The following is a 12,209-nucleotide window of genomic DNA, read 5'->3' as shown; positions in this document are numbered from 1 at the left end:
CAAAACGTCCCTTTCTAGATGAAAATGTACTCCCACCGAAATGGAATTGATGACCACTTTAGCAGCTCAACAACAGTTCTCTCAGAACCTTACCATCAGAAGAAATGCCAAGTGCCTTTTTGTTCGATGGTCTTAAAATAAGAACTGGTTGATCTTCACCCCCTACAATTTCTTCATCATATCCATCATGCATCTTGCAGAGCCAGTCTTGATACTCCTTTTCAAGGTTTGAAAGATTCAGTGGCATCCCATCTTTACGTATTTCAACAGTTGTTTCTACATACACAGTTACAATGTCTAAGCGGATGTTTCATTCAAAAAAAAAAGTCTAAGCGACTGTCATAGAAGCAAACAAAATTATTTACCAAACCATAGAAATAATATGAAAGTTTCAAAATGATAAGAAATGAATAAATGAAGCAGTTACCTGGTTCTTCCCCAAGAGACTTATGGCCAAAGTTCTTCAAGGCAATAGTAAAGGGATCATGATGAGCTAAGTCAGTCTACAAAGCAAAATTTTCCCAAGTGATAACAGAGATCAATGTCAACTTTTAATAATAAAAATAAATAAAATGACATTAAACCTAGTGATCTCAAAATAAATGGAAAACAATAACTAGGCAAACGACTAAGGAATTTCTTTCCCTTATTAACTCAAGAAATGATGCACGCTAGAGAAATCATCAATAATGACCCAATCGATTTTTAGAGCAAGTAATTATTAAAAAAACGAAGCCACAGAGTGATAAATACAATGCAAGAGCACAGACAATACCCAAGCGCGCCCCTAAATCAGCACAACAAAAAGCAACAAGCAACAAAATAAACGACACCACTACAACATCAGCATCAATTAATTGTATTCAGGAGGGGAAAGCACTGAGAAGCACAATCAAGAAGTTGCTAAGCAGAGAAACAGAGAAGAATGCCTGCCATGAACCACAACCATGAACAGAACCACAGAGGAAACGACAGTCGAACCAGGAATCAACGACAAAACCACGGCCAAATTCAACATCAAAGGCAAGAACTAGCGACGGAGAACAAAGACCAAAGAAATAATCGAGATGAGGGCCGATGGGAAGCGATGAAAGGAAAGGTAGCTAGAAGATATGAGAGAGCTGCTGAGGAGAGAGCAGAAATCTTGGCCATCGGCTCTGTGGAAAATTAAGTCCCTTTCAAAGGAGGGTGGCCTGCTGGAGATGCGGGAACCTGTGGACGAATAGGGACAAGGAAATGCATAGGAAAACCAGCCAACCAACATAGGATAAACCGGGTGCGGTGGAGGACAAGAAGACGATCACTGATCAGGAAAAGGCGAACAGATCGTTTTCCGCAGTCTGACACTCATGGTCTACGTTATCATCCTCGCCAACTTCACCATCTAGTCCATGAGCCACAAAGCCACCGTCGTGGCAGAGAACCCGTCAGAATCTTAGACAGCCATACACAATCATAGCTGAGACCGTGGAAAACCAAACATAGAAAGAAGAAAGGTTACCGAGTAGCCATGGACTTCTTACAGTTTTTGTTGGGAAGTGAGATGATCTCAGTCATTTAAATTCTGAGTGGTTCCAGTCATTGTTTTAAATTTAGGCCGAAATTCAAAATTTCGGAGGCAATATCTCGGCTTCGGCCAAGACCGAAATGAAATGCGCAATGAATCATTTTATTTTCCATGATTTCACCGAAAATTCATTTGCCAGCTTATTTACAAGATTTCACCGAAATTTTAAAGAAATCCAACGAAATTTTAAAGGTGTCTGCCGAAATTTAAAGATTTCAACAGAAATTGGCTAAATATCCAGCAAAATTGCAGCAATTTTCACCAAAATTTTAGACATTTGCATCGAAATTATAAAAATACCTAATTTTTTAACTAAATTTTACATGATTTAGGCCGAAATTTCCACCGAAAGAAACCAAAATATTTCTATTATGGTGGTGGCTGAAACCAACACCGAAATTCAAAACCTTGGTTCCAGTCTTGCTTCTTTCTTCCCTGACAGGCTTGTCTTTTGAGATGGGTTCTGTTGCTTTCTGCATTGTTTGATGGTGAATCCAACAAATGTTACTAGTTTTTGGGATGTGGTTGCTAGTTTGAATTTCTCTGCATGATTTCATGTACTGTTCTCTTTTCATTTTGTTTTAGTTATTCGTTACCTGGCTATTTATTCAAACCAGAAGAATTCAGTTTCGGCACAAAATCACTTTATCTGACGCTCCTATAAATCAATGCATACATTTTCCTGTCAATCTACTATTGAACAAAACTTGAGATTTGGAATTCATAAAATTATATACATATAATAGAGGAAGCAACGATCAATGAGATCACTCACCCTAATAGCAAACTTATTGATGATTCTAACCCTTTGGTCTGTTCTTCATAAAAGCTCTACACTTACTCCTATGATGTATGGTACCGAAACAGTAGAAATCAAATGCCCCCTTAAATTTATCCTCTACAATGGAACAATAAAAATTAACAAAGTTAAGAGAAAATTCTCATTAAATATCACTAATTTTCATCAAGTCACCGACCTTAAATCACATCATGACTCATTAATTGTATATTATAGCTCAACTTGAACCCACACCTTTAAAAACAAGATGAGCTTTACAATTTCGCTATGTGTATATATATCATCTATGAGACCAAAACCACTTAAATTCTACCTAATGACAATAAATAGAAAAAAGTAAACTACATACCTAAGTAGCTAACTTTCCCCTTTAAAACATTCAATAACTACCCAACTCCTTCGAAATGTACACCCAAAATTTTCTTAAACTGTAATCCCATTAAATTATCAAATGATACCCAAAGACGCCCCATTTCAACAGTTATTTCTAAAAAAAAAGACGCCCCATTTCAATAGTTATTTCTAAAAAAAAAGACGCCCCATTTCAAATCTTAAGAGACTTTGCATGTTGGAAATAATTCAAGTCCTACTTTGACTCCAAACCTCCTAAAATCCCAATTAATCCTATAGCTTAAGCATAGCCCTTAAAACATTCCAACATAAATCCTAAATTCCTTCTAATTACAACCACAACAAAAATAGGAAGGGTGCCGTAATCTTAATTAACCAAAGTTACCAGGACACTTCTACTTCTGTCCTCTCGTCGATCCAAACACTATGGGACACTTGGAAACTCCTCGACACGTATTGATTTTTTATTTTTTTTGAATGGTTCCTCGACACGTATTGATGAAGTGTGTTTGTAATTGTAATACCAAAAAGTATTATGCATCAATGTGGTAAGTGCGATGATTATTTATTAGATTTGATATTTTTAATCGACATTGGTCGAATTGCACTGATATTTTCAAAATTTTGCCTTTATTATTTTTTGTTATAATTTATATTTTCATTAGTTTAGCTATTATTCTATGAAAGTTTCCATGTTCCTTGAATTTTAAAGTTGGTCGTACCATACACTCAATGACTCTTTTGAAATTTGACCCCAATTCCATTTCTCTAGGCAACACTACTAATTACACTAACTTTCCTCCATTCATAAACATTCAAAAACTACAAAATTCCTTCTAAATGTAAAGCCAAAACTTTCTTAAACACTAATCCCAAATAAGATTACCAAATCCACATTTCAAAAAAAATAATTTACCAAATCCACTTCATATCTTAAAAATATTCCAAATTACATATAACCCAAGTCCTTCACAAGTAGTATTGTTAGAATTTTTTTGTAGCCGTGTTAAAAAAACCTACAAAGATTGTCATGACCTGTTTGAAAGCGACAAAGAGAATGTCAGTTTTGAGACAATTGGACATGAATGGAAACACAATATTGAGGTTAGCATAATGTCATGTCGATTGATAACAAGCTCCTCCATCCATGCAATTGAATCCTAATCTCAAATTTATTTGCCAAACTAGATCATGATCGTGAAAATTGCCTGAATCAATTCCCTTAGATTTGTAGAAACCAGGCTCAAATTTGCATCTAATGATGTTGACAAACACATGCCCGACCTCACAGATTAACGCCACTATGATACACCCTTGGAAGATTGTTTTTTACCAATCATGGGAAGAAATTATTCCAAGAAAACATGGATAAGAAGAGAGAACCTTTGAGGGTGTAGGAGAGAAACCAGCATCAGTCTCTGCAACCATAAAAAAAAATTGTTGGAGCTCATCTAATGAAAAGAAGAATAAATAAATGAGATCAGCAAAATGAAGAAACATAAACAGCATTCCTAATTAATAGAAACAATGAGTTTACCAACAAAACATTTAACTCTCCAACAACACCTCTTCAATACTTGGGCTTTATCTCCCTTCCTTTGCTTAGGTTCCATAAAAGGAAGCCTTCCCTATTGGAAAAGCAAAGAACTCCATAGGTTATGTAGATACCCAGAAAAAGAATTAAAAATAAAATTACATACATGCTAAAATATGAGATAAAATCAGTCTTTCAAAAATTCTTTTAAACTGAAACATCACAAACTATGATGATATAGGTACCATAAACAAATCAACAAATGGTTGAATAACGCAATGGAGGCAAAAAGGAGATCGAAACATAAAAAACCACCAAATTAGTTGGTCCCCTATTCCACTAGAAAAATGATAGGATCCACCATGAAAAATGATGGGGATTGCCGAAGTATTGAAACACTCAAGTTCAGGCTAATTCAAAATTCAATGCTAATGTCAGAAAGATTTAGGGTAAACATCTATGTTAATAAGACTTTGCTGAATAGTATGATTGCCCATTGTAAATCATGCAACCTTTGAGTCTAATAATTAGATAGGGACGCATCCAAATGAACCCCAAGTTGACTTGGGTGAATAACCCCAAGTTGACTTGGATGAACCCCAAGTTGATACATAATTATATTTATATAAATTACATGTGCAACATCGTCTATGTATTATGTATAAATATGTATATGAATTACATGTGAAATGTGGTATGTAGTGAATCATTACACATGCACGACAGGACATTTCACTAGGTGTTTGATGCTATTAAAAAAATACAGACCTTTTTTCACTTATGTGATGGTCTTTGAGTGTGTATTTGTGCTTACTCTAGCACTTTCTGCAGTTTCATCCTGAATGTCCATTTTTTTTTTTTGCATAGGTTTCCATAAGTTTCAGAGATTTTATATGATTTCTACAGAAATTTCTATCCGAAACTGACATCGTTCTATTTCCGTCATGACCGAAATACATACCGAAACTGGAACCTCAAACCTTGGTTGTGGTTAGTAGTTACAGGTTACGACTTACAAGCAAAGGTATGCCTTCATTGTGATCATTAAAGTTCCATCAAACTCGCTCAGCATACTTCTCACAAGCTCAAAGCATATTATTAACATCAGTTGATTTACAAGCGATCAATGTTTTAAGGAACCATGTCAAGTTGATGGTGACTATCAAAAAACAAAAAAATAATGCTTCTCTTGTCAATATTAGGCAACACATTTATGATGACATTTTTTCCATTCACTAAACAGAATTTTTAAAAAAAATCACATGACCCACATGCCAAAATTACATAATTTGAAGTTCTCCCAAATAACTCCTTGATTCTATGGAAACTTTACAATCAGCAATGTTGATTATCGTCTATTTAAGGATGCAGTTTTAGGATAGGTCATGTCAGATATATAATATAAAATAAATTTAGAACACTTGGAGAGTGGCAATAACTATGCATTTATAGGGTTGCACTCGGATTTCACCCTCAACCTGACATGTATACTTAAAAACTTGATAGCCTATTATTATTACATGATACATTTAAGATGACATTTCTTCCTTTCACTATACTAAATTTAGAAGAAAAAAGGTCCTTCGACCTTCACAATGAAATTACTGAATTTTGAGTTCTCCCCATCAACTCGTCCCTCTCTCTCCTTCATTCTTGTTATAAATGGAATTCGGGTTAGAAGAGAGGAAGAAGAGGGAGGAGTAGAGAAGATGGGAACTCTCCACTAGGGAGCTCCTCATGTATATGATATATACATATAGGCCCCAAATAGGGCAACAATATACAATGATTGTAATAGCCCTAAGACTACAAGTAATGACTAAACTACCCCAATACATGTTATTCAACACTCCCCCTCAAGCTGGAGTGTATATGCTATGGAACTCCAGCTTGCTACAAAGGAGACAATAACAACCAACTAACAAATAACAAAAAAGTACAATAAGCTCATATACACAATCAGCTTGGTATAACACTCCTCAAGCTGGTGTGGTGAATACACAATGAAAAGCATAACAAATAGTAGTAACGGCCACGGTGAACAGCATCGAGAGCAACGGCTATAAAAAATGAACAACTCCCCATTAAGTAGCACAACGGCGAGAGCGATCAAACTGGGCCTCCGCCTGAATGAGAGCGTGGCGAACAAATCTACAAATCAACGAGCAATGGAGGCGCCATGGCAGGAACCATCAACGGTCCAACGAACAAAATAGGCACACCAAAGGTGTGCACAACGAACATCGGTGAAGTAGACATCAGTTGAGTGGCACGACGCCAAGAGAAGATAACCACCGATGGGGAAACCATCAGAGACAAGGTCGACAAGGAAACCATCACTTGGAGAGAAGAAGAAAATGAGAAGATGACCAACCAACAATGGGATACCCATCGTCTGGTGACAAGGTCGATAGCATGAACATCGTCGCCTGATGAAAAGAAGAAAAAATGAAAAGATAACCAACCAACGATGGGGAAACCATCGTCTGGTGACAAGGTCGACAGCATGAACATTGCCGGCTGAAGATAAAAAGAAGATAACCGACCAACGATGAGAAACCATCACCAGGTGAACCGACAAACAATGGGGATACCATCGCCCGAAGAACTGACCAACGACGGGGATACCATCGCCCGGTGGGACTTAGTCGACGGGGACACTGTCGCCTGTGAACCGACCAATGATGGGGAAACCCTCGCCTAGTGAAGATGAGGTATAAACACGGAAAAATAAGATGACTGCATAAAAGTTACGCCAAGAACACGAAGAGAAGAAACAACTAAAGAATGAAACTGACATTTGAAGAGTGGTGAAATACATCAATGAAGACGAAGAACAAAATCACCAACAATACTCCCCCTCAGGCGAGACTACATGAGCCCAGAGACAACAAGACAAGAGAAGACAACAAGGAAGACACACCAAGACAACACTAACACTCCCTCTCAAGAAAAGACAACATAACAACACTCCCTCTCAAGTTGAAGGCCGAGTACCTTCGACTTGCAAAGAAAATAAGACAATCAAGGCACCACACCTCTCTCGGACATTTCATAGAACACTTGGGGTGCACCTTGGAGATGAAGACAAAGGCCATAGGCCAAAAAATATAGAAAAAGAGAAAAGAAGGAGTTTTAGAGTTAAGATTTGGGAATGAAAAAGGATATTAAGGAGTAGATCTACACAAACACAAGCCATAAAGGCCGGAAAAGATAGATAAGAGAAGAATAAAGGTATTTGGAGTTGAAAATTGGGGTTTGGGGTTATAGATATAGGGTTTGGAGGATGCCGAAAGGGATTTGGGAAGAAGATTTCTTCCCAAATGAATTCAAAAGAGAAAGAAAGGAAAGATTAGGGGTTTCGGGGTTGTGGATAGAGGGATTTCGGGTTTTGAATGGAGATTTGTGAGTAGAGGAACCCAAAAAGGGTTTACAAGAGGGGGAAAAAGGGGGAAAAAGAACTGAAATATTATTATTTTTTGAATGGTTAAAAAGAACTGAAACTTGTTTTTTTGTTGTTGTAAATGCGAGAGAGAGAGAGAGGGAGAGAGAGAGAGAGAGAGTTGGCAAAGAAAAGAAGGAGATTTAGGAAATGAGGAAGAGGGCAAGAGGGGTTTGTTTTTTGGTTGATCGAGATTTACGGCCAACCCAAAGGGTTGCAGTATTGCTCAGAGAGAGACCCGAGAGGATGAGAGAGATTTGAGGACGGCAAAGACTCAAAAGAGGGTTGGTGCAAGAAATCCAATAAACACACACACACACACAGAGTGAGATGTGAGAGAGATTTTCGATCAAGTGTGAGGAGATTTAAGGCAAACCCACAAAATGGGTTTGCGCAAAAGAGAGAAGAGGACTGATTTGAGCGAGATACCGAGAGAGGGAAATATGGAGATATTTTAGGGATTCGTGGGACAGAAATTTGGAAACGAGACAGAGACAAAGACAGAGACAGAGATTTAAGGGGAGAAAGTTGACGACCCCCCCTCCCCTCTCTCTCTCTCTCTCCCCAACAAAAAGTTAAAAAAAGGGTTTGCGTGAAAGTACAAACAGCGGGGGAGACAGATTGGCGTGAGAGAGAGATAACTCTTCTTCTTTTCCCTAAGGATCTTGCTCTGATACCGTGTTAGAAATGGAATTAAGGTAAGAAGAGTAGAGAAGATGGGAAGTCTCCACTAGGGAGCTCCTCATGTATATGATGTATATATAGACCCCAAATAGAGTAACAATGTACAATGATTGTAATACCCCTAAGACTACAAGTAATGACTAAACTACCCTAATACATGTTATTCAACAATTCTATAGCAATTTCATGTCTTTCACAATTAGTAACGATGGTAATCTTCAATTGAAGGAGGACCTTTTATGATAGTTCATGTCGGATAAATAATATAAACAACTCAACTAGAAGAACCAGAACACTAAAAGAGTCAGTGGCAATAACTTTGCATTGTAGACTTAGAACAAGGACTTGACAAAAATAATGATTCTAGACCCAAAGGTCATCTAGAATAAGGGTACTCTACGCAAAACCGATCATACCAAAAACAAACATATGTTGTTGGGATGTGACCGTTCAAATGATTAACAAATAAATGGAAGGAACAGACACAAGAAAAGAAACGCACAAAAAACTCACCCATCGAGCATCAGGAAGTAGACGACCTAGCCGTCGAATAGATACACGACAGAAGGTTTCAAAGTCTTCTGTGAGTCCACATCCTTCAGCTTCTAGCTTTTCCAAGATCCTATCAATATTTTCTATTCCCTGTAAAAGAATCAATTCGACATGTGGCGCTATGAAAAAGTTCTGCAACAGTGGTAAAGTGATACGAACCTCAATAATGGGAAAGTAAACGCATTTCAAACGAGCATTAGCCTCACGAAGCTCCCTTGAACCTAAAGTATAGGGAATCAAAGACAAAGTTACAATGAAAATAAAACCAGAAAAGCTAAAATGAAGAAATCATAACATACATACTTGGAGTTTTAGATGTGGTTGTCTCCTGTTTAACCAAAAACCGTAGTTGTAAAACAAACTCCAGACCATTACAAGAACGCAAATTTGTAATCGCGACCTCCCCGCCTTCAATTTCAGCTAAATCAACATCATTCACCTACAAAAATGGATAATTCCTTTTGAAACTGATTGATAATTTTATTTTACGTGTAATCATTGTTGAGAATTTTATAATCAATACATTATATCATAAGCAAACTAAGTGATGAGAACCATCCAAGATGCCATGCAGAATCAAGGAGTTGAGAAAATGGGACCCATCGTTAATTTTAAGAGTTTTATTTGTTTCTTAGTGGGTATTTTGGTCTTTCTTTAAGTAACCCTATTCTCTTGTGTATATATCATTTTACATGGGAGCTCCCTCAAGGAGACCCCATCTTCTCCCTCACTTCTTCTTCTCCACCACCACCACCACGATTGAAGAGAACAACAAACAAAGAAGAAGAAAACCCTAGCTCCCTAGCTCCCTAGCTCCCTAGCTCCCTCCCTCTGTTGATAAGCTACACCAATCTAGCCTTCTATAAGATCCTGTCACATCCTTAGGTTGTGAGTTCTGTGAGTTAGGTAAACACCATTGTGCACCCCCCCCCCCCCCGGCGCATTCATAGAGCTTCCCGTCTCTTTGAGTTGGTCCACTCCGATATTGGGGTCCTTTTAGAACCTCCTCCTTATCTAGTTCCAAATATTTTGTCATATTCATAGATGATTATTCGCATCAAACTTGGGTATTTTTGTTGAAGGATTGTAGTGAGGTTTTCTCTACTTTTCGCATCTTTTACCATGAGGTGTGTACTCAATATAGTTGTTCTGTTTGGTGCTTGCGGACTGACAATGCCAAGGAGAGTTTTTCCTTGGCTTTTGGTTTCCGATCTTTCCTTGAATCCCAGAATGTGATCACCCTCTAAAAATGGTTAAAATTCTTATGGTTGTGGGAATTCCTTCTTCACCCTTCTAATCACTTGACTAAAATCACCTTTAATCCATCATTAAAGGCTAATAAAGCACGGTTGAATGCAGTGGAAGCAATAGACTAGGATTTACAAACAAGGATCCAATGGTGCTAGGAGTAAGAGCCTAGGCAATGCAAGAAGTAATACATAAAAAGATGGTTGATCAATAGAGGATCCGAGTACGCAAGCATGAAAGTGATGTTGATAAAAGAATACAACAATAAAGAGTGATTAATAGGTCAAGTGATCCTAATTCTTAATGATAGTAGTCTACATCAAGAATTTTTGTGTCCAAGTTCAACACACATTTTCCCCATTAGCTTTAGAAGATACAAAGAAAATATATCATACAAATCAGCCTAAATAGTTTTGAGGAAGTAAGAAAAAACCAAACCTGGAATTCAATAGGCATTACCGTCTTCCCAGTGGAAAGCACTTCATCACACTGTAGAAGAATAAAGACAAATACCACATTCATTTTAATGAGAATATTTTGACTATTCAACAACATGAACTGTCCATAGCACAACAAAAAAGAGAAAATGACGCTACCTTGCTCTAATTCCATATCACAATCATTCAAACGCAGATTTAGATTAGTTTGGTAAGTAACAAATCACTCACTTGAAGGTTAAAAAAAAAAGAGAATCTCCTTTGGGTTCCTGGAAATTCGTGAGGGCATGGGCATCAAGTACTATCTTTTTTTTAATGGCAGCACAAGTATTACCTTAGTTATCAATTTCACTCCGATGATCATTCTCGTTTCTAGATTTGTTCCATTTTTGAATTGGAAGAACAAAACGGAAAAGAAATGGTAACTAAGGATACTATTGTTCACACAAGCCTATAGAAAAGCTGTAACATACTTATGGGCAAGGGCACCAAACCTAGAATGCATGATGTCAACACCCTAATACGGAGGGAGGCTGGGTGGAAAGTTCGGCTAGAAACATCAAAACATTAGCACTACCAGGCTTATAAATCGAGTTGAGTAAATGCATACAGTACTAGAAAATAAAATTAAGATGCATCACAACGAGCTAAAGACACAATTATATTTAGATAATGGTACGAACTCACGCTGTTTTATGTTTTTTAACCTGCTGTCAAAGCCTTTTGACAGCTGGTTAAAAAAGGTAGCACTAGGTGAGTTCTTACCATTATCAAAACATGGCCACCTTGATATCAGTAGCCTTTACTTCTTATGCAGTTAAATTGAAAAGACAAGTATAAATGGCTTCGAAAATGCAAAACAGGTTTAGAAATGATTATTAGGTTCAAATTGAAATGGCTAGAAAATTACTCAAACTAACCAGGATTGTTAAATGCCTATTAATGTCCAATTGACTTGAAATAACCACTAATAATATAAAATAACATTTTCCTAGGGTCACATAGAGGACATTACAAAGAATTAATAAAGAAAAATAATCCTGGATGGCTAGATTTCTTTTAACAAGAAAAAACTAATAATCATGGTATTATGGAGACAACAGTTGAAGGCTAAATGGATTGGGGAGGATTCATGATAAATATCGAAGGTGAATGAGAGATGTGGAGAAACAATATAAGAAATAGGATTTCGACAAAGATCCATAGAGGATGCAAAAGTGAGCTTAAGTGAAAGTGGAGATGATGTAGGACAGTTTAGGGAGAATTGAATCACGACTGGTTGAGGAAAATTGAATCAAGACTGTTAATTTTAATCACTGCAATAAGGTGCGCGTTTATAGAAGCTAGGGTTGTAGTTCAGTTGAGAAATTAATGATTAAGAGGAATATCACAAGGATTTAACGTGGCCGATTGGGATGGGCGCTTAGAAGCAGGAACCTCCTCTTGGGATGACGCTCCCACCTCGGAACCTCGATTCGGCGCTCCTTAGGAAGGAGCTTCCAGGAAGCGCGACCCCAGAAAGACGGGAACCGCTCTAATGACGCTCCCAGTCTGCTTCTATTATTCTATAAGTCCCACCATCACCAACTTCCTTA

At 37.4% G+C, this 12,209-nt stretch overlaps 1 protein-coding gene across 1 annotated transcript in view; it reads right to left on the bottom strand.

Annotated features, from left to right (window-relative positions):
• GMI1 (gamma-irradiation and mitomycin c induced 1) overlaps positions 1-12,209 on the bottom strand; it is a 76,642-nt gene that overhangs the window by 19,360 nt on the left and 45,073 nt on the right. The window contains exons 12-19 of the mRNA XM_077370697.1: positions 10,616-10,666; positions 9,233-9,368; positions 9,089-9,150; positions 8,891-9,019; positions 4,255-4,345; positions 4,101-4,135; positions 428-503; positions 94-276 (exon numbers count right to left, since the gene is read on the bottom strand). Of these exons, the coding sequence (XP_077226812.1) occupies positions 94-276; positions 428-503; positions 4,101-4,135; positions 4,255-4,345; positions 8,891-9,019; positions 9,089-9,150; positions 9,233-9,368; positions 10,616-10,666 (763 nt within the window). The remainder of the gene's footprint in view (positions 1-93; positions 277-427; positions 504-4,100; positions 4,136-4,254; positions 4,346-8,890; positions 9,020-9,088; positions 9,151-9,232; positions 9,369-10,615; positions 10,667-12,209) is intronic.

This window comes from Tasmannia lanceolata, unplaced genomic scaffold (assembly GCF_043159265.1).
Source record: "Tasmannia lanceolata isolate RefF3 unplaced genomic scaffold, GAP_Taslan_0.1 ptg000037l, whole genome shotgun sequence".
In the NCBI taxonomy this organism is placed as follows: Eukaryota; Viridiplantae; Streptophyta; class Magnoliopsida; order Canellales; family Winteraceae; genus Tasmannia; species Tasmannia lanceolata.
The sequence above is the reverse complement of the archived record's forward strand: the minus strand, read 5'-3'. Positions and strand labels throughout refer to the sequence as shown.